Below are 27,787 nucleotides of genomic sequence, written 5' to 3'. Positions count from 1 at the left end.
GAAAGGACAGACAACAAGTCGATGATCTATCATTCCTCAAACCCCTGCATCAACATGCCTGTCGTCTAGGCTGCACCCCCCCCCCCCCCCCTCCCCCCTAACACCTTTCTTCACAAACTAAACTAAAGACGCTCAACTTATTTACATATCTACATATTCAAAGATTCTGAATTTTCAATGAGAGAGAGTAGATTTAATTTTAAGAATTTTAAACTGACTAATTCTACCTTTTTCTTTTGAAAAGCCACATAAGAAACAAATGTCTTAAAACGTGGCAGGAAGAGGAGCTTTGCATTTTAAAAAGTTGTTCTTTTGGGATTTATAAATTCCTCCCAGGACATTCACAAGGGCCCTAAATGGGTGCCATGTGAAGGCAAGAATCTTTAACCGGGAAAACAGATGTTGACAGCACAATCGATCAACTGTAAATGCATCCAGGTGTACAAGTATAGCCAAAGGGGCCAAATCACATCCCACCGCCACTCGAAAACAACCGACCGTTATTACTCAATGTACAATTTACTACACTTGACCACCTGTTGGCTAAACACTGCCATGAATCATTTCTCCTGAGAAAGCAGAGAAGTTAAAACAAGACCGACAGAGCAGAAAGAAGTCAAGATACTGTCACTATTTAAGCCTATAGGTCTATAATCTCCCAGCAACCTCACGCAGTTTCCTTCTCTGCCAGTTGAAGTTGAGGCAGCAATCTGCCCTTGGGCAGAGGGACATCTTGAGCTAATCCCTGTAACAGCAGAGTGCTGGACTCTTTACTATTACTAAAGATAAGGCTATTTCAATTCTTTTTTTCCCTTGCACAGGAAAGTACTCTGCAAAATATACCAAGTGCAGATTCAATTGACAAGAGAAAACTGAAAGTTTAGGCAATTCTAACATATTAAAACAAGACTAGCAGCCAAGTGTGACGTCCCTCCAACGTTCTTGGAGGCTGACATAGGAGGGTCATCAGCTGACTGACCTCACCTGGGCTTTAGGCTATGCAACCGGGCCCTTTTGCTCTCCGTTTCTCCCTTCCCACAGCTTACATTGTAAGCTGCATCGCTTCATTTCGGTCTGCACTTTCATTGGCTGCTGCGCAAACTCAATTGCTCATTTGTGATGACCTTTGTTTTGATTATTTACTCGTTTTAATTATAACCTTGCATGGACTCGCTCCTCGTCACGTTCCCTAAACAAAGTTGTGACGAATGGCTCTGCGTTGAGCTAAAATGCTGATGTCATGCTCACAATGACATCGATAACATGCTGATTTTAAAACAGGCATAAGGTTTGCCATGTTCCCATCAGCATGTTGGCATCTAAACTTTGACAAATACTAAATGTACAGCTGAGGCTGATGGGAATGTCAAGAAACTATTCCCAGAGGCTATTTTTAAGCGCAGGTGTAAATAATGAATCTAACGATGAAACTATTTTCAATCATTTTTCTCCGTGATAGCGGTGGGATTGACAGACACGTAGAACCAAAGGCGTATGCAGGGTAAACCTCGTGTTTATTTCTGCAGCAGTCCTTAAACATATAATCAAATAAAGCAACAAGTACACAAGACTCGACACAGAACATGATGTCAGTGGCCCGCAGGAGGAAGTGTAGTCACAGCAGGGCTCCCGCTGATACCGGCAGAGTCAAAGAAACATGTCTTCAAAGTAATCATCAAACTCCTCCTCCCTAGAAATGACAAACAAAATGAGAGAGAAATGTTAGTTCCTTCCATGCACAGTGCTGACACGGACTGTTGAATACATTGTACGTGTGGCCCCTGACTAACTGGATGTGTCGGTGCATGAGTTTTGTTCATATAGTAAATGAAAACTTTCAGTGATATATCTTTCTAGCAATTCCCATGTCAGAAGAAGCTTAACAGGTTAGCAGGTTAAAAGTTAAGTGACTTTCAGTTCAGAACTGCTTTGTGTAGAGTATCTCAGGTCTACCTTTGTGCTATAATTAAGATCAGTAACATATGTAGGCTAAGTGGTAAAGACTGTCTGTGGTGGTTTTACAGCAGCTTACTGGGTGAGATTTAATATGCACATTGGCTGGTAACCTCACCTTGACTTCTCCTCTACTGCAGGGGCGGGTCCTCGCCAGTGGTCGCCATCCGATTGGCCCCGTGGTTCATCCCCAGCTTCAGAGTCTAGTAGTGTGAGATTCAGAGAGCTGTCAGTCCCACTTTGAGGAAGGAAAAACTCGGGCGAACAATAGCAATTGTTCATCCAGGTCTTCACTTTCAGCCTCACACAGCGGGAATTCTATTGACCAGCTCAGTTTTTTCTTAGAAATTAAAGTCTTGAATTAACCAATTACGATTTGAATCATTTATAAATGATAGATTAGCTTCGTCGGCCCCCCCCTAGATGTGGCCCTAATATAAAGTTCCCTTCCATCACCTTAAAATTCCGAACCTCCCCTGCACGTATCGCTCACAAAGAAGGAAAGTCAGTAAGTAAGTGTTTGAGAATGGATTCCAAGCATGTTGACCTCAATGACCCTGGACAGAGAAAGTTTGTTTTTGTGTACACCACCACCCGCCCGCCCCCCCGCCAACCCATCCATCCATCCATCCAGATCCTGGTATAAACAGAACAGGGACACGGGGTAAAAGACATATTTCATTTCACTCTGCTCAAAGTGAAGGGCAAAATGACATGGAAAAAAGAAAAAACACGTCCAGAGGAATGGGGGAAAGAAAGAAAAAAAGCAGACCTGCTGTCTATTACTATTACCTACAGGGCTAATGGATGTGTTTTCACAAAGGGTTGTCAAGGTGTTTTTACTCAAGTTTAGTAGAGTGTCCCCGGCCCAGAAGCCTGGGGAGTAGATCAACTGCCCAATGTGTTTGTCTTTTTTATATGGGGGAGGTACGTGTGTGTGTGTGTGTGTGTGTGTGTGTGTGTGTGTGTGTGTGTGTGAGAGAGAGAGAGAGAGAGAGAGTTATGAACGCTACCTTTGTCCGAGTCCTTCAACTCCTCTGAGCTGCTAGAAGAGCCGGAGGGATCTGGAATAGAAACAGAGAGTTACAGAATAACATATGTTTTACTCAAAAGGGAGTCGTTATAAAATAATCACGTCAAATGCAAAAGAAAAATGATGTAATTTCCAAGAACAAAACATAAACAAGGCTGCTCCCACAGGCTGTTCTCATCTGATGAGATTACTGCCCTAATTAATGGGACACTTTATTTGGCGAGAAGAGGACGGGGGTTTTACTTCTGCGTCTCTTGCGTTTGTGCTTTCTGGAGTGTGAAGACGACCTCTTCCTCTTCTTCTCCTTCTTCATCTTCTGCGGTGGCTCCTGGTTCTCATCAGACACCTTTTTAGTCTTTGCTTTCACCTCCTTCCTCCTACAAACAGACCCACACTTTGAACAAACAGCATTCAGAATACAAAAGCAGCTAATTACAGCGCTTATTTGTAAGGCAAGCTAAAACCTTCAGGACCAAAGGCACTTCCAGAGGCGCATGAATGGATCTTGGCTTGAGTTTTTATACCGATGAAGGCTTTCCATACACTCTGTTACGACGTCTGCTGGAACACTCAAAGGGACGTTTAAAACTAGCTGTGAAAGGCCTTGCCATCACATATCTAATGCCAGACCTTTGCAGATTACGGTCATCTCTATTCAGATGTTCAAGCTGCATCATCACAGTCAGATGTGTCAGGATTCCACTTATAATTGAAAATGTGATATATAATAATAATAACTGGCAAGAAGGTCAAACAGGAGACATTAATACAGATTTCAATCCTAAACCCCTGCATGCTACAAAATAATGTAAGTTGGGCTGTCTGTATGTGGTGACCTGCCCTGCTTACTGCAGACCAGCGCATCCACAATTTTAAAGATTGTCCACAATCTTTAAAATCACTCATTAAAAAAGATCAATTTTTTAATATAAAAATGTCTAAACATTGAGAAGTACTTACTTGTGGTGGTAATTGAGTTTGAACGAGCATTCAGGACATAATCCTACAATAGAAACAACACGGCATCATCAATAGCAACTCAAATATAATAGTGTTTGTGGAAAAGTTTTAATTGTTTTTAATGTAATTATTATTATTAATTATTTTTACAGTAATTATAAGGCTGCTGTGAGATTAATTCTTGCACGTTTTATACTTTTTCATCCTCTATTATAAGATGAATTTGGTAAGAAATGTGAAAAAAAACGTGTATTTTTAGAGTGGACATATATATACATGTATATAAATGTGTGTAGACATTTTACTCAAGAAAACCTGCTTTTATATATGGAAACCTCCTCCATGATGTAATTCTGGTAAATAATTCCTAATTAAAACTAAAGCGAAGAGGTCCGAGGACATAACCCTGTGGAGCTCCTGTGTTACTTTGTCACAAAGATGACCCTTTATAATGACATTTATAATACGACACTGAGGTATGAAACTTTGTAGAATTCAAATGCTTAGCTGTTTTGAGAAATGTATTCATTAAATCACAACAGTGCAACATCATCCCTATCCATTACATTTCTCAGATGTGCTTTAAATTCACCAGATTATGTTTCATCACTGTCACAACATATGGGACTGATAAAAAAATGTGACTTCTTCTTCTTCTTCATATTAATGTAATTTTCCAAAATGTCTGGATATCACCTGTTACACTAGCTTATTCAAAGAGCTTTGTCATTTCCTGCCTCACTGAGCTCACGATGACTGCTGGGTCCTCCAATTACGGTAATTATTCCAACAGGATTTTCTGCAGTATGATACCTGAAGCAGGATTATTATGAGCCGGGTCTTAAAACCCCCACTAGGCTCCAGCCACACAGACACGCACACCTTTAAGAAAGCACGAGCAGAGATAGTGAAAACAAACCAATGTGTGTTTTAGCTTACTGAGTTTGACCAACGCATTTTTCTTCTCGCCGTGTTCCACGTAGGCAAAGTTCACCTCCCAGCTCTTGAGGCCTTCCTGCTTCTCGCAGCGTTTATTTCCACACTGGAACTGACCTGGAAGACAAAAGAGCACATGTGCCATATACAGATATGCGTATATTTGAATGACATTCACATTTTAGCCATCTAGTTATTTACACCAATTTACAATGTACGCAAGCGAATAGATTTCGTATTTGTTGTTAATCAATAAGTAAAAGGTTTACGATCAGACAAGCCACAGAACCCTGACAGTGAGTGTACAAATATATTTATTTAATATATATATATATATATATATATATATATATATATATATATATATTATTGTGTTTAAAGAATTATTGTGTATGGTATAGAAAAAAAGAAAGAAAATATGCAAGTAGAACAAAATGGTATAGCAGAAAAGGCAAATGTTTTATTTTAGGATTGAGAGATGCAGACTTTAAATCTCCAAAGGCTTCCGATTCTGTCAGGCAACCTTGAAACCCCGCTGCTCTCCTTCGTCTCCCTCTGTGTCTATCTCCACACCCCTTCCCCTTCTCCCCCTCCGCTCCTTCTCATCCCCCTTTCTTTGCCTCACCTCATCCCCTCAGGCCTCCCCTCCAGCCGCTGCACAGCCTGCCTCTTATCCCGAGAGGAGCTTAAGGTGGCGTTGATCTGGTCTCTGGGGTTCCCTCAGAGTAACAGAGCGAGTGCGTCAGCACAGTCCATTCTTGGCGCAGGAGCGAGAAATGCTCCTTACTCGGGCGAGTGGAAAGGATGCCTTCCGTCACCTGCCTGGGATGGAGACTGTGATAACATCCAGGTGACGTGGCACTGATGGCGGTCTGCGTCACTCCGTGGCTTTGGGCCACTTGGGCCATACGGCAGACTTTCTCCTCGCATGCGTCATTAGACTATGACGTCAGCTAAATAAAGACACTCCCGGCTCAAGTCCTTGGCTGTGATTAGGTTGACTGAGATTATTTTGGAGGGCCTGAAACTCTATTAAGTAAAATAATCTGAACAAATGTGTTTATCTTTGAAATTATATTGAATAAATATTCCAGTGCACCTCTAAAGCAGAATATTGAGCTGTACTTGTACTTATTGTTCTGGACTAAATGACACCATGTGGCTTACTTTCAACATGAATGTCTCTACCAAATTTGATGGTAATAGAATTGAATATTTTTTTAGTTATTTCACTCAAAACCACGAAAATGTCAACGTCGTGGTGGGGCTACGGAGATAATTATAATATATAGAGACCATGAGTGTCTGTCCAAAATGTCATGGCAGTCCATCCAATGGTTGTTGAGATATTCAGCAATATGAACTCACAAAAAAGTTCGAAGTGACATCTAACTCTCTGCATCACATAAGAAATTAAACTAAATACCTCTGATATTCTTACAGACACCAGCTTTTATCTGTAAAGAGAGGAGGTAAAAGCCTGGAGTGAGACACTGACTCCCTTCGTTGCTGCAGAGAAGCAGCTCAGAGTCGATTATAAAAGAATAAGATATACTGTATTGTGCAGTCGACAGAAATGTGTTTCTAGGAAACTTCTTTGTCGAAATAAATGTCAAGAACTGAATACAATCAAGGTCAGGATAGAGTTTCTGACTCCTGGTCCCACATGAATGCTAATAAGCTGTTCTATGAAGACAGAGCCACACGTCACTACAATAAAAACAATTGGCGTTACAACAAAGCCCCCTGTACGGGGGGGGTCTCTGTTATGATCGCCACTGTTTGGTTCAGGAGGATGGGGAATCCTCCTCACACATCAGGTGATCCTCACGTGCGCCATTGAAAAGAGCTGGCACCAGCGTGGCTGAGTAAACTCATTAAGAAAGGAAACTACTGTCCTACGTCAATGGTGGCTAATGCCACCAGATGGCTACTTGATTAACATTCGCTGGATGATGTCAGAGAGCAGTCACCACCTGAGCCGTCGCTCTCACTACGCATTCACTCTTAAGTCAAGTTGATTGCAAACACTGTGGATGTATTTGTTACATGACACCAGTTGACTTGGAAAAATAATGTTATTTAAAAGGAATGATTTGACATTTTTTTGGAAACACACTAAGTTGTTTTTTTGCTGAGAGTTAAGACAATATTAATACCTTTAATACCATACACATGTCTGTTCTTTAGGTAGCTACACCCAGGAAGTCAGTTAGCTTAGCTTAGCATAAAGGCTGGAACTGGGGGGAAATAGACAAAAAGTAACAAAATCCGCTGCATAAACCAGGCGGCGATCTCCGGTTCTGACGAGTGAAGCCGATGCGGAAGTGTCTTAAAATGTGCGTTCTCTCTACTGGCCAGCAGGGGGCGACTCCTCTGGTTGCAACAAGAAGTCCGATTGTATAGAAGTCTATGAGAGAATAACTACTTTCACTTGATTTATTACCTCAGTAAACATGGTAAACATGAGCTTTTCACTCGCTAGTTCCAAGTCTTCTTCAATACAGCATGATGTTCATTCAGTAAATTATGATCCTATTCAGAGTAAAATAGAAACCCAGAACTATTTCTTGTGTCCTTTAAGTGCAGACTCAAAGATCTGTTAGAAAGCTGCATTCATGTGGAATAGTTGTGCCATTGAGCTGGAGAATTCAGTGCTGTTTTGCAGTCATCTCTTGATACTCCCCCTCCCACCTCGGGGTCGACCACCTTCAATAAATTCTCAGCCTGTGGGAAACACTGAACAATCCACACTAACTGCCCCCAGGCAGATCTTTCAAACAAGGGGGAAGCAACTGGCATCCAAAAGTCTGATACTCTCTCCAACCACAAAGTCCCACCTCTGACTCTGGATCAGATTTAGCCTTTTTATGTCCATCTTTCCCCATTGGCAAGCAGTTCAGACGACTGGCCTGAAGTTCACTACTCTTTTCTATTTTGCAACTTGTATTCACTTCCCGGCATCCTGTTAACAAAGTAGACTAAAGAGCATTACATACTACTAAGATTATGTTTCATAGGGTTTGTGTCCAAAGACCTGCATTGCCACTACTATTGAGAAATACTGATATATTTTAAAGAGCAACACGGTCACAGATAAACTCATTAAAACAATAAGAACAGAGATGCTGGCAGTCTCTATTGTTAGACTGGCAAACTCTGTAAGCTTTGTGGGCTATGGGCTAATGAGCCATCACTTCGAACACTTAAAATACACTCAGTTACTGTTCAGAGGCTGATTTATTTCGTCTGGGACAACAAAGCCCAGGATTTCCTTACAAAATACAAATCCTGTCTACATCGGAACCCAGGCCGCGCTGAAGCGATTGTTTAAAGCCACTTTAGAGGATCTCACCTTCAAATTGGGCGATCGCTTCCATTTTTATTCAAAAACAGGGAAAGTCAGGGAAACTGGTGACAAAATTTAAACTCAACCATTTGTTAGCAGACTAACTGCAGTATATGAACCTGACATCTATGGATGGAGCAGAGGTAGGAATAATAATAAAAAAAATGCAAAAAATAAATAAATACACGGGTTATAAAAGAAAACAAAATGACCTCTAAGGTCAGCGAGTCAATAACTTATAAAACTATAATGTCACAGTGCGGTTTTAAAGTTGCCTCATAAAGGCAATGGCAGCAGAGGCGGGTCACATCTGATTCCTGCACCGCCAGTGAGCGTGTGCTGCACAGCATGTTAAAACCATGTTTTAAAGACAGGACATTTCAAGTCAAGTAAATGTTCTTTGACAGAAGGCCTAACAAAAACTGCTTTTGGCCTTTGACCCCCTTTGAACAGCAGGACTAAAGCGCAGAAGGGAAACGCACAGAAAAACAACATGGAATGAAGCGTGTCCTGCACCCCTACAAGACACTAAAGACACATTTGAATATTCAATGTGCTCATTCAGTGAGGGATTTCTCCGATTACGGAAATCATAGGCCCCTTTTCTGTTTGTTTTGTGGGCGGAGCATAGGTGAAAGCAGAATAATTCACTGAACATGTTAGTTTTTCATAACATTAGAGTTCCTCTCAGTATTTACAGTCACTCACTCTCTGCAGGACCGCTAGTGTTACTTGAGGAAGTTAACGTTAACCACTGGGACCATACTAGCTGAGCCCTACGCCACTGGCAGTCTACTTCGCTAGGAGAAGGGTTCAGACGGGAGCTCCAGAGAGGACGGCTCGCTAGTTAGTTAGCTAGCTTGTCCATCTCCAGAGCGGGCTAGTTAGCTAGCTAGTCTCTGGAGCTTCCACCGGCCCTCTCCCCCTGGTGAGGAGGGAGGCAGAGGGACCATAGACCCATAGAGGATAATTCTAGCATGAAAGCATGGTGGACATAGCTAATTTTACCCATTTTGCTAAATGAGTAAATTCAAAAAACGTAATGCTCCATCCACGCACTCTTATCAGCGCAGAAAAGCACATTGCTATCGCCAGATAAGTTAAACTTTGTTTGGCTCATTTTCTGAAACCAGTGTTGCATGAAAGCATGGTGAAATCAGCAAGCTAGCTAAGTAGCCAGCCGTGCTCGACTTAACTTGCTAATTCTGTCATGCTTTGATGTTTGATGGTTGCAGAAAATAAGCCCAACAGCGAGATACAATGGGAGTTTTTGACCACTAGTAGCGCCATAGAGCAATGTTTTTGTCCCCGATTTGTAGTGGATTTACAGTATTCAATGCAAATATTCTATGAGGAAGAAATATACATTCAACGTGTTTGTTAGACCTCGAGAATACACAGAATGCGTTTGGGTAAAAAAACAGATTTTAATCGTAACTTCAGTTTGTTTACAAAAAAAGGCTCCAGCAGGCACATTTTAAGGTGTGTTTAGAGGTGTCTCTTTTATAGCTCAAAGACTTAATTCTCTTTCTGGACCACACACAGAAAGGGAAGAGGGTGAGCATGAAGTAAGAGTAAATCTCTTTCTTTAAGGATTCCTTGAGATACAGGGCCTTCTGGGGGAGGATATTTGATTATTATCTAATGTACTTGATTCAAGAACACAATCTTTTTCTTCCAGTTCTCCTTCATGTTCAAGAACAAAACATTTAGAAAGAAGGAAACCTTTCAGTGCTGCATCTTCCTTCATCCCATATCACACCGTGGCCATGAAAAGAAAGGTCAGCGGTCTTTGTAATCCACCTGATTGGGTGAAGAGTAGACAGCCGTCCCTAATACCAACATGACCCGAGGTGCACAGATAGCAGGAAATGATTAGTGGATGATTTCCGAAAAAGGCGCCTGTGTCAGAGCTGAAGTGCAGTGCCCCTTTATCAGGAGACGCAGGCTCAGTTTAATTGGGAGAAAAAAGCACTGTTTAGTGTTTAATTTATCTGTAATCAAAAGGTGGATCGTGGTTTAATGACAAACACCACACCTGAACCTGGACTAACAACATTTAATCCAGGTGGAACTAATTGAACAATAAAGCCTTCTGGGTGATGCGATAAACACTTCTTACACCTTTAACTTGCAACATTAACACTTTTGACTTTCAGTTAGCACAAGCTTTTTCTCGCCATCTGATTGTGGACCTTAGGTCTACTTTACAGGATTAGATTAGTATTGATTTCACTGGAGAGTTCAGTGTCCGTGCGCTAAATACTGCTTAAGAAGTATTTCTGTGGGAATCATTAATGTAAACAAATCACAGACGTGACAGTTGAAGTGAAGTGCCTCTGACCTGATCTAATCCCACTTCCTGTACAGTATTACTACAGGGGGTGAACTGTCAGAGACCAGGATTACACAGTCTTAATCTGGAACAATATATTGGCTTAGTCAGCTTTCTCAGAAATACTGTGTATGCTTGTGAGGCTGTATTGATGTAAACATAAGCAAATTATTAAAATGTAAAAGTGTGTGCGTGCGTGTCTCACGGCATACCAGTGAGTTGCAGAGGCAGGTTTATCCTCGGCTGATATTGTGCCTCCAGGTAAACCTATAAATATCTGGCACTGTCACACGAAGGAGCGGTAGACAGAGAGGTGTTGTACTAATCCTGAACAATTAATCATCAAAGCGCTGCCAATCTGTCAAAGTAGGCTCCGTCACCAGTGCAGAGGTAGAATGAGGTTTCTCTTTCGCTGTGAGACATAATAAACCAACAGTATTAGCTTTTGGGGGACCGTCTGTGTGAATGAACTGATCCATCGATAACTGATTGGCGGAGAGTGTTCCCAAAAACAAAAACGAACAACTCAAGCGAAAGGCAACGAGTCAAAGGAAAATGAAACGAGCCTCGAGAGTGTTGTGTTGGGATGTATCCTCTGAATGTTTTGTACTGCTCGATAAATCTCTGTCGCCATCTAGTGGAGACGGCTGTGAACTGTTTTAAGGGCAAGTTGGCAGGAGAAACCTTAGATGTGTCCTAAATCCATTCTACATACTATTTCTATACAGGATGTACTACACACTGATCGTCATGGAACACTGTTTTAAAAGTTGGGATACAAAAAAAAAAATCTGCATACTTACCTGCTTTGTACGAACAGTAAATTAAGCAACAGGAATACAGTACATACTGTATGTATGGATTTGTAAATACCTTCGTTAAGTAAAGGTGACTGTTTAGTTAACGAGAATGTTTTCAGAGTTCCTGTGAGTAAGACAACTACAGAATGTAAATATTATATTGCATAGTGCACAAAATAATGGAAAGAAATGTGAATAAACTCAAAATTAGGATAATGTCCTACCTTTGCCAGAAACCACTTCATTCTCAGTCCGCCAACGAAATCCAAACTGTCGGGCACAAATTGAATAAGACAGACACAGAGCGCATAAATAATAGTCTTACCTCATGAATCTTAAATCAAGCACAATAAGCTTAATTGAAGGAATCCCACCATAATTTAATTTAACCAGAAGAGTCATTAGCATTTAATCACATTTGTTTAAGTGGAAGAATTAATTGTGTTACAGTCTGAAATCTGAGCTACAGAAATAAAAATCTTATTGGCCAAATGTAAAACCTTTTTAGAGGATTTGAACAGCTTCAATGCATATCTTTATGTAAATATTGTTTTTGAGAATGTTTTCTAGTGGAAGGATACTTTGCATTCACTTTTACATCTTGCTGTAAATGTGAGTCTGTACTGTAAATACAATTCTGTAGTCAAGTCATTTCATTATGTGTCCCTAGTGGGCAATTTGTGCTGCAGCAGAAATAAAAAACGCCTAAAAACAAACAATGTAACTTGGAACCATACAGCAGATGAGTCGTTCAAGCTCCTCTGAAGCAGACTTTAAGTGCACAGCGCTATAGGGCTGGTATGTACAGTATGTACAGTATGTACAGCATGTACAGTATGTACAGTATGTACAGTATGTACCGTATGTACAGTATGTACATCATGTACAGCATGTACAGTATGTACAGTATGTACCGTATGTACAGTATGTACATCATGTACAGTATGTACAGCGTGTACAGTATGTACAGTATGTACACGAGCATCAACGAACAGATGATACAGTCGTTAGTGTTCCTGCCTGTTCGCTCTCACAGCACGCTCTGTGATTCATCTGCATGCTGTCACTCCTCATTCAGCCAACACCACCGATCAATATGCGACTACACTTGTGTGTGAATGATGCTCATCAACTCATCGCTGCATTTGGAATCAGTAACAAATATGAATGTGTGAGGGAATCTGAATTATGTAGTTTTGAGTCAACTGGACTGATGGTGTCAGTTTGAACTTTAGTGCCTCAGCTTGTTTTTGTATTTATTTATTAATGCATTTATTATATTATTACTATTCTTATTATTATTTGCTGAGACTTCCCTCTTCTTCTGTCTCTTTTCTATCAATTAAAAAAAATACATGCACTCGTACACATAAACACGTGTCCCACATAACCGCCTTTAGCTTCTAGATTTGTAATAACAATAATGTTGTTATATCTGTTGTTTGTTTCTGATTTTGCATTTTGGTTTCTTTTGCTTTGTTTTGTTAGTTTCAATCTATTCCTATGTATTTTATGTTATTATCACTGCTTTTCGTTCTGCCCTTTTGCATCAATAATAATAATAATAATAATAATAATAATAAGTAAAAAAACTATAGTGCCTCTAATTATCATTATCGGTCAATTGGGGAATAATGTATTATACAAGTATGTCACCTATCTGAGATTTGGCAACTTCACAGTCACACATTGGAGCGCAGCATCAATAGACCAAACCGTGCCGCTACGGAGCCGTAAGCACACAGCCCCCGGGTTCAACAAATCAGTTTTAAAGCCTGGCCTCAAACCAGAATGGCCCAGTGGACACTAGAGGTGCCAAAACGCATCATAACCGTGAACATTTATCTAAAATGGCTCAGTGGTGGTGGAAGGTTTTGTCTGAGTTATAGAATGTTAGCCTTTGCTCATTCTGTGATTTTGGATCAGCTTGCCGAGTCCTGGCAGCAGTGAGCAGTGTCTGGGATGGCTGAGCTGTCTATGCTCGCTTTATTATTGTCTTTCTCTACATTTTGTGGGTATAATAATAATAATAATAATAATAATTCTTAGCTATAGCCACAACAACACTTGAATTACCAAAACAGGTGCAAGAAAATGAAAGATTTTTCTATTTTGTGTCCAGAGGTATTTGTCCCATTACTTAACACTGTATGTTGATTAACAGCAGCCTCCTAATGAAGCACATAATACATACGCATGTCATCATTTGGATTCCGTCAACCACATTTAAAAACTACAACATCCTTTACTTTCTTGTCTGAAACTGGCTTCTAATTCCAGCATTTTACTGGTGCGACAACAGCTGCTGTATTCAAAATAGTCCCTAATCGACAGGCATCATGAGCCACCTGCTACTGTATGTGCCGTCTAATTGTTTGATGTCGACTAAACGCCTACTGCTGCTGTATTTCCGTTTCAGCTGGCTAACGAATCACTCATCCCACCTTGTTTTCCTTGTATCTGCTGAGGTCAGCTATGCAGTACTCTTTAAACAGCTTGTCGTAATACTTCTTGGCGAGATCTTTCTCCCTGGAACAGAAGTAATGCAGAAGATAAGACATTCTCATCTGAAACAGAGCACTAATCAAAAGCACACTGAATATTACAGCAGCCTGCGTGGGGAGCTGGCGATGAGTGATCACCATGTCATCTCCTCCTCGTCCTCGTCCCTCCAGAGGAAGCGATGATTCTCGCGCAGCACATCCAGATCGGTTTTGTCCGTGGCTCTGAGGGAAAGAAAAGATTCAATGAGAAGGCAGATGAGGAGAAACTGGTATGAATTGTTATTAAAAATGTTGTCGAATGAAAACAACGCAATACCAACGGTTAGCATATTCACATTAGTTTCAGCCTAGAGTGACAGCGGACGACTGATCGTCAAGCTTGACTGGGAGACTTAACACTTACGCAGAGCGCTTGAAGTCGGCCATTTGTCCTCCATAATAAAGTATGTAGTCACCGACAAACTTCTTATGTCGCTCAAACTGAAGACAGTGCTTAAGGTCAGCTCACTTTGAATTGCAAAAAAATATTTAGTTTTCAATGAAGGGAACTGAGCACTTGACCTCCATCAAATGTATTTTATAATTATTGTTATATGATTGTTTGAACATATGTATATGGAAAAATGTCTGTAGTTTTATCAATCTGTGTTACCGTTATAAAAGGAACATCGTGAAAAAAAACCACCAAATTATAAAAGGATACAGCATTCAATGATATCAGGTGGGCTCTTCTGTTCCTGGCCTCCTCTCTGAAAACAGAATTAGAACAGTTATCTAAAAGATAAACAAGGATTAGATCACGTTGACGGCATATTTTGTTCATCTTCATCAAAGTATGGTGTAAAGAAAATAGTTTGTGACACTGCATACGTCAGGAGTGTAAATCAATGTTGAATGACTGCAGTTATATATATATATATATACACACACACACACATGTAAAATCAGAGCTGACATTAGTAGCAATGTGAACATGTAAAGTGCATGTGACTGGAAAAGAATAACAATTATTTTGAGATGAGCTATTAAAATGACAGAAGTGAGCGGGAAGCTCTGCCATGATTATAGATAGCAAACATGTAAAATAAAATGACTCGTATACAGTTCATTCAAGTATTCAGACCCCTAAACTTTTTTTTTAACATGTTGTTGAATTGCAGTCTTATGCTAAAATTGTTTGTATTATTTTTTACTACATCAATCTGCACTCAATACCCCTTAATAACAAGCCAAAGCTGGGTTTTCTCTTAGCTCTGACACTTAGCACAGCTTTGAGATGTTTCTACACCTTGATTGGAGTCCACCTGTGGTAGATTCAATTGATTGGACATCATTTGGGAAGGCACACACCTGTGCATATAAGGTGTCTATATAAAGTCTCACAGCTTCATCTGCATCAGTGCAAAAAAAAAAAACAACCAAGCCTTGAGGTTGAAGGAACTGCCTGCAAGAGACAAGATTGTGTCGAGGCACAGATCTGGGTAAGGCTACAAAAAAAAAAAAAAAAAAAAAAAACAGGTTCCCACTAGCATAGTGGGAACCGGGACTCTTTCTAGAGCTGGCCAAACTGAGCAATCCAGCAGGTAAAAGATGTGACCATGGGCTTTAGGGTAGAGTGGCCAGACTCAAGCCTATCCTCCGTGAAACACATGAAAGCACCTAAAGAAGACGGTGACAAACAAGAATATCCGGTCTGATGAAACCGAAATTAAACTGGCCTGAGGACTGGCAGAAGATCCCCCAAATCCAGGCGTTCGACGCTTGTCACGTTATACCCGAGAAGACTTGAAGCTGTGTCGCTACCAAAGGTGCTTCACTAAAGTATTGAAAGGATTTTAGCTCGATGTAAGTGAAGGGGTCTGAATGCATTGTATTTCACTGCTATTGTACAGTACCACCTGTCCAGTTCATTAGAGTGGAAACTCCGGTGAGCTTTCTGGGAGTGCCGATCTTTCTGGAATGGCTTCTGTAAGATTTCTTCCTCGTGTTTCCTGACAAAGATTCAAATAAACACAAAGCGTGTTAGTGGACGAGGCTGTCCACCCACATCAGTGTATGTGTAAGCTACTGGAGACACAAGTTTCTCCAAAATACAGGATATCAGACTTTGAATGACATGACTTCCTACACTGTTAAACAGTTTGTACAGCACAGACAAAACCCCATGTATTTATACGTATCATTGAATAAATTGATGAATAATAACGAGCTTATGTAGAAGTCTACAGTTGTAAAAGCTTACCTTTTAAGGCCTCTCTCTGAGGTCTCTCCCTGCCCATCGTCATCGCTGAAGTCCGAGTCATACCCGCCACTTCCGTGCACCTGAAACACAGGAACTCATTTCAGCCAAACCCGTATTATCTGCTTTTAGATGCCACAGAGCACAACTGTAAGGTGCCATTTTTGGTTTGGCATTAATCGTTGGACTAAACGTGCAGCTAATGTGTGGTAAAATGTTGCTTTGCGCTTAAAGCGTAAGTACAGCCAGCAACGCAGTGAGGAATCAAGAGAGTAACGTTAGCAGGCAACCCTGTGGGCAACTGGCTAACTTATCTTCATGCTAATGTTTCATGCTAACTGGCAAGTGACGAACACACGAAGCACTAAATGTTCCTCTAAACGTGTTTGTATCGCGGGTGGGGGAAAAAAACCGGATTTCGGCTTTATAAGACACGTCACCTTCACAAGACTATCCATGAGATGCCTCACTTTTGTCCCCAGCTCACAAGTGTTTACAAAATGAAAAGCGCGTCGCCATGTGATGACGTGGCACAGCGAATCGCGGTGCGATGACGTTGAGTGTAACGGCATAAATTATTCTGAGAGACTGAGCCGAGACGGGATGAAAATAAATCTGACGTAAATATTAATACAGGAGTCGTCGGGGACACTTTGTGATTTCAAAATAAGATGCTCAAAACTAAATGTGTTCAATCTCTAGGCTAAGAAGACGTTGGTTTGTTTGTCACGTTTACCTAATCTACTAATTCACCCATTCATTCATCATCATAAACCCATTTTTTTCCAAAGCCTATTGATTAGAGGGCAAGTCATCATACAACATGTTCCAATGAATACTTTATTGAAATGTCTTTCAGTTTGGACAAATGGCACAATTACACTGATTAATTGGCAATTCGAGGATCTTATCGCTTCCGCGGAGGAACAATACAGAGGATGCATGTGGGCGTTTGAATTGTAGATGGGGGGGAAAAGAGGGTATTATGCTATTTGAATGTTTGTGTAGGCTATAAGTGAGTACTTGGATCATAAGTGTTGGCGGGGGTGAAAGTTCGCCCCAGTCTGGGAATAGAAGTCCAGTGTTTCATGACTTTTCCACAACCCTCAACAAAAGACTCAATGTGTGACTGCGGGAATGTGTTTTCTTTAAAAGTACATCTATTTATTAAATTCAGTGCTCTGTTATCCGTATGTTATTTCATCACATAATTATCATAACTTCATATGGGTTTTAAGATGTAGGAGTAAAAACAACAACAACTTTAAACGTCATAATTCCTTACTCCACAATATCACATAATTAAAATGTCATGTTTATTTTTAAGCACGCGGCTTACACAAATCTTCTTTTCACAGTGAATGTCATTATTATGCCAAGGCAGAGAAGAAAAGATGCAGCATGTGAATGAGTGAGGCAGGTGCCTCATGAATAGCTGTTTCCCATTAACCATGCACGGCTCTGAAGCGCGCATAAATAATAGCTGGCACTGCTGATTAAAAAAAAGCACACCTTGGGGCCTCAGCCCCCCCCCCCCCCCCCCCCCCCCCCCTCCTCCATCTCTTTCTTCTCTTTCTCTCTCACGGGAATTTACGCTTTTATTTGTTTTCACGGCGGCAGCATTGAGCCTACAACTTATTTGTAAGCAGCATACTAATAAGAACCACATTTTCAGCAGCGTGTTTTTACGATCATTTGTGATGATTCCTTTTTCAATGACAAGAATCTGAGACTGTTCTCTCTTCTCGTGTCCTGTCTGTCCCGCATTTGTAATCCGGCGCCCTTGCAGAACGAATCCGCTGGACTGGTGCCTTCCTATTGAGACGCAAGAAGCATAGACACCAGCCTGCATCTGAGCGCAACACCGCCAGCTCCTATCATTAAAACAAACAAGACAGAAGCGCATATAACAAATAGAAACACTTTTCAAATCTGGGGGTTACAAATCCTGGAGGATTTTTGCCGAGAAGTTGCATGTGCAGGAGTGATAATACTCGACCGGGACAGAAGGAATGGGATACCCGGGCAGAGCAGTGAGAGGATGGAAAGGATGGACGCTCCTGGTTTGGGTCGCCGCTGTCAGCTTTGTTTTTGCAGAGGGACGGAGAGTGAGACCGGCCAGATGCCCCGCTGGATGTACCTGCACCAAAGACAATGCACTGTGTGAGAATGTCCGATCCGTGCCTCACACTTTCCCGTCCGACGTCGTTTCACTGTAAGTGGCCCTGCTCCTGAATATACTCTTGATTCTATTGTTCATATGGTGAATTGTCAGGAAAGCTTACGGAAATACTCCTTTAAGTGTACCCGGATCTCTGCATCTTTATTTTACTTTCAGATAAATTTCCTTTTCATATATATCCTCCATCCATTCAGATCTTTTGTCAAGTCTGGATTTAATGAGATCGTAGGAGGAAGCTTTGTTCACACCCCTGCCCTGCAACTGCTGTGAGTATTTACCCATCCATCTATCCGTCTATCTATCTAGAATCTATCTATCTGTCTGTAGATAGATCTGTCTGTCTGTCTGTGTTTTACAGAATCAAACAATGAGGCAGTAGGTCCCAGAGGACTTCTGTGGAGGCTGATATGCAGATTTAAAGGGGGGATTCTCTGTAATGGTGTCAGGATTATGCAATAGACCACATGGCTACAGCAACTAACAGCAGGGGCTGGGGAGAGAGGAGCTATGTGTGTGTGTGTGTGTGTGTGTGTGTGTGTGTGTGTGTCTTTGGAAGATATAGAGAGGCAAAGATAAATAATGGACATGTTCTTTTTTCCCCAAAAGACAGCACTTAGAAAAAAAGAGGAACAACAATATATACATAATTAACTATGGAGTTTATCTCGCCATTTCTTTGACATATGACATCTATTATTGTACATTTTGATAGGACTAGAGTTTATTGGGCAATTTGTTATTGCAAATCCACAAATTAACAGCAAGGTCAGACTTAACAGTGCTCTCTAATCACACTTGCTTCAGTTTATTGCACACAACAGCATGCTGTCACCAAGCATCACTTTGTCTTCGCAAAACATATTTCTTGGCATCACTTCTTCCATATGCTCAGATGGCACTTAATCAGCCTGGATGTGCATGAAGGCTTGTGACCAGAAGGAGAGTAGATGTAACTGGGGGAAATAAACGAGTGTCATCGTCCCCTCTGTCATTATTTACTGCCAAGGTGACCCAAAGTCTCTTAACCTCCATTATAGTATTACTTAATCAATGCATGGGGCTTCTCTGTTGCCAACATTGTGAGTGTAAAATGTCTCTGTCACTGGTTTGCTGAGCGTGCAGTGAGAAATAAACACAAAGAGTTCTATTTCCTACATTGTGACAACTTGGAATTATAAGGTTTTAACTTATGGCCAAACTCCTTCTCTGGATTTACAGCGCTTTGACGTAAAACATTAAATATAAGTTATCATAAAACTGATTTAATGAGTAGATTTAATGAGGATGAGGTGCACACTATATTCTTGTTGGACACTATTCTTACATTACTGGTTTACCGTGTGGCTCAGAAACATGTGGGAGGAGGCCACTCTCTCTCATTCATTTCATGAAAAACATGTAGGAGTGATCTGCCATTTCTCTTCTATTCATTTCATTGACTACTGTGGGAAGAAATGCTGAATGAGTGAGTTGTCTGCTGTTACAGTAACTCTATCCTTCTTATCCTCTGACGTGGACTTAGAGCTACTGGTTTAGGTAATAATAAATCAATATGATTAAATTAGTTTAAAGAAAAAAAAAAAAGCCAAGTTTTGTTATAGTACCAAACAGTTTCTCAACATCGTAACATTTCCTCCCTGCTGACTGTTATTGTTTTCAAGTTCAAACCAGTCGACGTTTGAGTTATGAAACATGAACAATTTAGGGATTTAGGGGCGCTGTGGAAACTGAATACTACTATTCTTACAGGGTTTTTGTTTCGCAGATTGTTCACAGCAAATTCATTGGACCTAATTGATGAGGATGCGTTCCTGGGTTTACCACATCTTGAATACCTGTAAGTATTTATCTTTAATTTATGAAGGGTTCATTTCTATTTGTGTGGGGAAGGGATGTAAAATACACAAACAGTTCCCCAGTTGCATACTGTCTGTATCATACTAGCATACACTGGTGAACATCAGTCAAACACACACTTCCAACTTCTAATTTGAAACCTTTATTGTAGAAACTAGCAAACAAGTCCCCCCCCCCCCCCCCACACACACACACACACACATTCAAAAATTGAGCAATATTGGCATGCATGCTGGCATTTTAAAGCCTGCACACAGGTGTTATCACTTATGTTGTCTAGGGGAGGGTAATTTACATATTTATGGTTCTTATTAGTACAAGTTTGCTGACCTCATGTAATGCCCAACCTAATTGAAAACGCCTGCTTGGTTGTGTAGGGCCTTTAGAGTAATTCATTCTGACATGTTTTTTCTGGTACTAGATACTTGGTTTGTATACAGTGTATGCCTTTAGAAGTAGAGCTCGGGTTGTCCTCACAACCCTCCATTACTGCTGTCAGCCGCCCACAACCGCAAAGGTAGAAGACATGCAGAAACGTTAAAGAATTTCAGTTTTCAGGGTCACAATATATTTGGTAATTGTGAAGGGTTACTGTCATACTGTTAACCGCAATCTATCAAAATGCTAATGAAATATTTCTCATTCACAGATTTATTGAAAATAACAAAATTGCATCGATATCCCCAAATGCTTTCCGGGGCCTGAAAACGCTGATACATCTGTAAGTATTTTGGTTCTGTGGTGGCCATGTTGGAAAACATGTTTGATCTTTCTTTCATCCTTCTTTCCTTCTCTACATCCTTCATCCTTTGTTCCTGCCGACGGGACCTTGCCTCATTGTATCTGTTCCTTCTTTCTCCCCTTTTATAATTCATAACTTTATCTTTACCCCTAACGATTCACAGCGAGAGCAGCCACTTTCACATTTACTGTTTCAGTCATTTCTCTGCGGGAGAGGTAAGGGATTATTAGTATTCATCTTATTCTAACATAAACTGTGCATCAATTTCCTGTTTCCCTCTCTGTATCACTTTGTCACTGTCTGAAATGCAAAGGTAGGCAGAAGTGCTGTTGCCAGTGGTGATGTCCAGGGCTGAAGGTGCAGCTGGATCAGGTTGCTGAAGGGCAGATCTGGATGTCACATTGCCTTAGTGGATCAGCAGAGTTGTTCTTCACACATATTTTGGCATAGCAAGATGAATGATTTTGTGACTTTAGATGTGCTTCACTAATGTGACCAACAGTGCCCTGGTATCTATCTTGGTCTATTGAGCTTGTGTTATTGTGATAAGTAATGCATAGCATGCACTCTATCTGTGTTCATGGTATTTATGGAAGATGGCATCTCTTGTTTACAGAATTAATGGTAATGAAAATCTTGATACAGGAAATAGTCGTATAGTGGAAAGCTATTCTATGTGTCTGAACTGCGGAGCTTGCCAAAACTAAATATAAATGAGAACGTGAGTGACCTGTAGGTCAAGACTAAATATAACTGTACTGTAACCTTACACTGACTGACCTATAATCTGTGCCCAGAGTATCTGACAGGTCCTTCCTAACACATTTTGAGTTTATGCAGTGCGGCCAAATGGTTGTGTTCCTCCTTGTTGTTGCTGCATGCATGTAAGGGTGACTTTTTACTCTCTGCTATCACATTTCCAAAGGTAGGAAATGTTGTACTGTAGAGGAAATAACTCAGATATGAAAGGAAAACTGTTTATTAGCATTTATTCATGCATGCTTTTGGTGGGAGAATGTATAGCTCTGATGATAAGACAAAGCAGCATGATTGAAACTGTGAATATTGGTGTTAGTTACAACATTAGTGGCTATCAGAGAAAAATAAGTTGCATAAACTGGGATAGATCAAAAGTAAAAAGATAAACACATCAATAGAAATGTTCCTCCATTTATGCTTGTACCAAAAGCATAATTACACACATTGCACACAAACATACGCCATAAGATTGTCAGTCTGCATTCATTATGCCTTGAGCGCTGATAGTATTGACAGCAACTTGTCCGATAGAAGCAAAATCCACATCAGAGGAAATTTTGCCTTGATGACTTTTTGCAGCAAACATCCCATTAATTAGGGCATAATCAATACACGAGAAAACGTTAGCCCTCTAGTGGCTCTTGGAGAGAAAGCAGACATTCTGACCTAATTATACAATTTCTTCTGCAATTATAGAAAAGCTGGTATTAACATTCTACACAAAAACTTGTAATGTTCCTAGTCAACATGACATATCTCATTTTTTTATATTTGAAAAAAATACAACAAGTTGGGGTTTTAAGGGGCAACCAGCTGTGACTCCAGGAAGTCACTGCCCCAGGCCAAGAAATAGCCCGGCACATAACGCCATGCAAAACCACAATGTGTCGTTTTCACATTTTTAACAAAATGGAAGATTTGTAAGAAATTACAAATGTGTCACATACAGTTAATACATTATCAAAGGGCACAGGCTGGAATCCTGTCCATCCTGCTTCATCCCCGTCTGTTCGGAGAGTGCATTCTTACTCAAACTCAAAGTAAAATGGCCTCCCTCTCTCTGGGAAAACCAACTCTCAAATAAATAATGCAGTGTTCATGAATTACGCTGACATTTGATTTCATTCACTTCTCTTTCTGGTTTCTGGAGTTCAGTCTCTCGCTCACAAATGAAGTCTCTAAAGGGCCAGGTTTTGATGGTTGGCATTAAGCCAGAAGATATATCATTCACTTGACAGCATTCGAGAAGGATATTCCTATCTAATAACTATTTGTCAGCTGTTACATTATCGCACTATGTCCCATAAATATTGTCAGAGCTTGTGCCTACATTACATTTGGTTGCTTGTAATTGTGTTTGGGGACAGTCTACCCCTATAACTCAATCACTGTGTGTATTGTTTTTTTCTCTTTGTTCTTTAGAAGTCTGGCTTACAACAACCTAGAGACGTTGCCAAAAGATGTCTTCAAGGGCATGGACGCTTTGACAAAAGTGTGAGTTCGGTCTGTCTGTCACTCAGGGTGCTAAACAATTAATTAACCTATAATCTTATTTATTGATTTGTTCTGTAACAGCCATTTCTGTGTACGGTTAAAGTTAATACATGAAACAACTCTGACTTGATTTGTAATCAACAATTGAGTTGTCTTGATTGGTATTTATTCTGAAATAGTAATGTACCGAAGGATAGTAGAACTATTATATTTTTTGGTAGGGGTGCAGGGCAAATGTTGAGCAAAATCTTCCTTTTTCTTCTTTTTTTTTAAACGGTGGGATTAAATACAGTCATGTGACAAAAAGGAAAAGAGAGGAAATCCCCCATAAGGGTGTAAAAGTAAGAATCTGGGGGAAAAAGAGCACAATGAGGAGTAAAAGAAGAAAGAAGAATCAGAGTGAGGCAATTGTAGGAGAAGCTATTCCCTGCTGCAATGGGAAAAGGTAAAGAAGGAGAAAACTTGGGTTAAAATTCCAGAATGTTGAAGTAAATAAGTAAATTACAGAGAAAATAATTGGATCCTCGCTTTAGTCACACGGCCACAATCAGCTGGAATAATGCAGGCTACAGTGTGTGTGTGTGTGTGTGTGTGTGTGTGTGTGCGTATGAATTCAATACACACATCCAAGGTCAACGGCAATTCAGACTGAGTGGGCGACGAGCAGAGAACACTCAGGAGATAGGACACTTGTTGTTATGGCTTTCCTGGCTTGAAGCCAAAGTGCAACCAAGTAGGGGAGAGACAGATGGGGGGGGGGGGGGGGGGGGACAGGAAGCAGAAACTGAACAGGGATTAGAAATAAAAAGCCTGAAATACATGTTTCAACAGTATTTATTTATGATGTCATGTCTTAACAAACCCACTGATGTCCCATACGATCCGTCCGTACGTGTAGGGATCTACGTGGCAACAACCTGATTTGCGACTGCAACCTCAAGTGGTTGGTGGAGTGGATGCACCACACCAATGCCACCCTGGACCAGATCTACTGCAGTGGTCCACCCGTTCAGCAGGGGAAGAAGATCAATGACCTGCTGCCACACTCTTTCGACTGCATCATAGCAGGTTTTATCTTCTGTCATAGGAGCATTAAACTAACATTAGCTTTCTGTCACCAGTTAACTGCCTCACCCTCTCGTTTCCTTCCTGTTCTTCTCAACAAGTGCTGAGAATAAAGCTGAGATGTTAGGCTGTGTTCATCCTACCAGCTTATGAAGGAATGTATCAATATGAAAGGATTATTTAAAGATAAAGGTCGGAATTCATCGCCATGTCATACTTTTCAGAGTTCGCCTCCTATCAGTCGCTGAAGTTTGAGTCCATTTCGGTGGGGGCCTTCGGCTTTGGAGAAGATCAGTATGTTGTGTTTGCCCAACCGTTTGCTGGGACGTGCAGCTTCCTGGAATGGGATCACGTGGAAATGACCTTCAGAACGTACGACACCATTGAAAGTGAGCTGATGTTATGGGGGAATCCTGTGCAAATCTGCTATTGTTAAAGAGGTTATCTGTCCTATAATAATAATAATATTTTGATGCGTCTTCTCTTTTTCTTGTTCAGGCACCTCCACTGTGGTTTGCAAGCCCATGGTGATCGACAACCACCTCTTTGTCATCGTGGCCCAGCTGTTCGGGGGCTCGCACATTTACAAACGCGACACCTCCGCCAACAAGTTCATCAAGATCCAGGACATTGACATCCTGAAGATTCGCAAACCTAACGACATTGAGACGTTCATGATTGACGGAGAGTCTTTCTTTGTCATCGCTGACAGCTCTAAGGTTGGCTAGTGTTGCTTCTCTAATATTCTAAAGTACTTGATGTAACTACATTGTATTGTGCAGGTGTGTGTGTGTGTGTTATCATGTCCAGCCCCTGTATGCGTACTGCTCCTTCCCCCTGGTGTCCTTCGCAGAAGCATGTCGGTCTGAGTCTGCTGCTGCTGATTACCCTGGCCTTGCCAAATGTTTGCACATGCTCTCACATATGTTTGGGGACACTCAGGCGCACACACAGACAGGCGCGCACACACATCGTTAGCCTTATACTTGTACTAAGCACAAATTATGTGTAGGTTTTACCTATTCTGACATTTTACACGTTGTTCTCATAGGCGGGCTCCACAACAGTGTACAAATGGAACGGCAATGGCTTCTACTCCCACCAGTCGCTCCACCCGTGGTTCCGCGACACAGACGTAGAATATCTGGAGATCTCCAACAAACCCCACCTGATCTTGTCCAGCAGCTCCCAGAGGCCCGTTGTCTACCAGTGGAACAGGAACCAGAAACAGTTTGAACGCAGGACTGACATACCAGACATGGAGGACGTCTTCTCTGTCAAACACTTCCGGGTCAAAGGTGAGAGCTGCAGCTTGAATAGCATGTGTATGGCTGCGGTCGAATAGTACTTTTTGCTTAGGAAGGTTCCTAACTGAGTGAAATGACCCGGAAGTCTAAAATCTAAGTGACCGCAATGATAAGAGCTGTTAGAATTCTCTAAATGCTAAGGAGAGGTGCTTAAATGCTTCCTTTATTAGCTCCTTCAGCATAGGAAACACTGGACCTTCCTTTACAAAAGGAAAGTAGATAAGTGACGCACCATTCGGCCGTCCATGAAAACAACTGATATGCTTATCTAACACAGGTTTAACAATTATACTCATACAGTCATAAAGTAATGGGATTCACGTTGATGAATATGAATAGAGAGTAACAATCCTTTCGTTTCATTTTATATGTATCAATTTACTTCAAACAGGTAATAAATAAGTTTAAAAAAAGAAAGAATACGAAATAAAATGAAGAGTAAATATAGCAAAGTATAATTGAACAAATTCTAGTTGTCAATAATAAGAAGCATCAGTAAAAAAAAAAAGCTAGGCCTATGTATTAAACTGTTAAAAAGCTAAATATAACCAAACCATTGAATCCACATTATTGCACAAAGGAAATATTGATATTGAACAGTTTCATTGATATTGCACAAGGGAATTGTCAGTTTCTACCGGAGACAGTGTTGATCATTAAGTGTGACAGCAGCAGGAAGGAAGGAGCTCCGGTTTCTCTCCTTTACGTTGCACGTTTTACAGTCCTTCTTTGTTGTAGCTTCACCATGGCAGACCTACGTCAGTGACATCCGCCGTCGCATCATAATTCCGTAGCTTAGGGAAAGTGTAGGATTCTCTAAACACCACGGTTGTCTTTTCCTAACTCCTCATGAATTCTCCTTCACATCTTTCCTTGACCCCATGACGCTTTCCATAAAGGTCAAGGAAAAGTGGTTAGGAATAGACGTTAGGAGGTCATTTTCGGACTTTGGGGTCTTTAATATTTCCTTCGATGTGGTTAATTTAATAATAGCTGTAATCTATTACACGTAAGTTTCTCATTGCTCATAATCATTCGATTGTAAGGGGCAATGTCCCAGTCCACTGCCATAAAACCTGCCCATAAATCATGCCTGTATAATATTCTCTGTATTTCTTTCTTTGTAAAGGGACAGCTCATCTACTCGTGACTCTTTGCTAAGTAGCTATAAATGATATGCTATGAATTCTTTTGGAATTACATGAACTGTCTTTGTGAGTTTTTCTATTTCACATCCACATTTAGTAGCTGTGTGTGTGTGTGTGTAAACTAAATAGTCCATTAAATATTTTCAAAGGTGAGCTGTTCATTTGCTTGACAAGATTCATCGGGGACTCCAAGGTGATGCGCTGGGATGGTGCCATGTTCAAGGAGGTCCAGACATTTCCGTCCCGTGGCTCCATGGTGTTCCAGCCGGTCTCCATCGGCAACTGGCAGTATGCCATCTTGGGCAGCGATTATTCACTGACGCAGGTCTACCAATGGGACGCCGAGAGGGGCCAGTTTGTCATGTCTCAGGAGCTGAATATCCAGGCACCTCGAGCATTTTCTTTGGTTTCCATTGACGACCGCGTGTTCCTGCTCGCATCCAGCTTCAAGGGGAAAACTCAGATATATGAGCACCTCATGATCGATTTGAGTAATTAAACTCCTCGTCTAATTTCGGATAAATGATGTGCACTATACCATTCAAATGCTCTCTTCTGTGAACGTGTTGAACTTATCGGTCTCATTAGAATCCACCAGCAATTCCCACCTGAGTTTAAAGAAAAGGAAGTTTCAAGCAGAAGCTCAAACCATCGAAAGAGATATTTCAAATACAGTTCAGGACCTTTATGCTGAGATTAGGTGGTTGAAATTAATTTGTTATGATCACTGAGTTTATTTCGCTGAAAATACATTCTACACAGTCCCTGATGCCTATGTTTGGCAAACCTGCTGCAACTACTTCATCTTGATTCCTCACTATTTGGAAATGCCTTAATCTCCATTTGAAAAAAACGTAGAGTGCGAACTGACTATCTTTCAGGAAAAACAAGCTATGAAAACACTGCTTTTGTCTTTTATTTAACCATGCAGGTGTTCTTGTAGTTAGTAGACATAGAGTATATTTCTTCATTTCAACTCTGTGCATTTGTATTTCTATTGTAGGGATTTGATAGGAAAAGATTTAGGTTTGGTAGTGCTAACAATCATGCAATAATAGGCCAATAGGGAAACATTCTTGAGGGAGAGGTGTTCAGGTTGAAGTGTGTGTTTGTTTTGTCTAGAA

At 40.8% G+C, this 27,787-nt stretch overlaps 2 protein-coding genes across 2 annotated transcripts; one reads left to right on the top strand and one right to left on the bottom strand.

The window, feature by feature from the left end:
- Nucleotides 1-1,490: 1,490 nt before the first annotated feature.
- Nucleotides 1,491-16,633, bottom strand: fra10ac1 (FRA10A associated CGG repeat 1). The gene is made up of 14 exons (XM_076093735.1): nt 16,550-16,633; nt 16,113-16,192; nt 15,769-15,861; nt 14,574-14,619; nt 14,274-14,350; nt 14,009-14,092; nt 13,811-13,895; nt 11,591-11,636; nt 4,886-4,999; nt 3,947-3,989; nt 3,230-3,363; nt 2,967-3,017; nt 2,072-2,156; nt 1,491-1,690 (listed from the first exon to the last, which is right to left on the bottom strand). Exons 1-14 carry the CDS (start codon nt 16,565-16,567, stop codon nt 1,648-1,650), a joined length of 999 nt encoding a protein of 332 aa, XP_075949850.1. The 5' UTR covers nt 16,568-16,633; the 3' UTR covers nt 1,491-1,647.
- A 1,488-nt stretch (nt 16,634-18,121) lies between these two features.
- On the top strand, nt 18,122-27,162 carry lgi1b (leucine-rich, glioma inactivated 1b). Its single transcript, XM_076092920.1, has 10 exons — nt 18,122-18,324; nt 18,486-18,557; nt 20,057-20,128; nt 20,798-20,869; nt 23,072-23,143; nt 24,042-24,211; nt 24,433-24,597; nt 24,707-24,927; nt 25,260-25,506; nt 26,813-27,162. Exons 1-10 carry the CDS (start codon nt 18,122-18,124, stop codon nt 27,160-27,162), a joined length of 1,644 nt encoding a protein of 547 aa, XP_075949035.1.
- Nucleotides 27,163-27,787: the final 625 nt, after the last annotated feature.

Source organism: Anarhichas minor, unplaced genomic scaffold, assembly GCF_050575085.1.
Source record: "Anarhichas minor isolate MPS153535 unplaced genomic scaffold, ASM5057508v1 ptg000017l, whole genome shotgun sequence".
In the NCBI taxonomy this organism is placed as follows: domain Eukaryota; kingdom Metazoa; phylum Chordata; class Actinopteri; order Perciformes; family Anarhichadidae; genus Anarhichas; species Anarhichas minor.
Note: the sequence above shows the minus strand (reverse complement) of the source record. Positions and strands in the feature narration are given on the sequence as shown.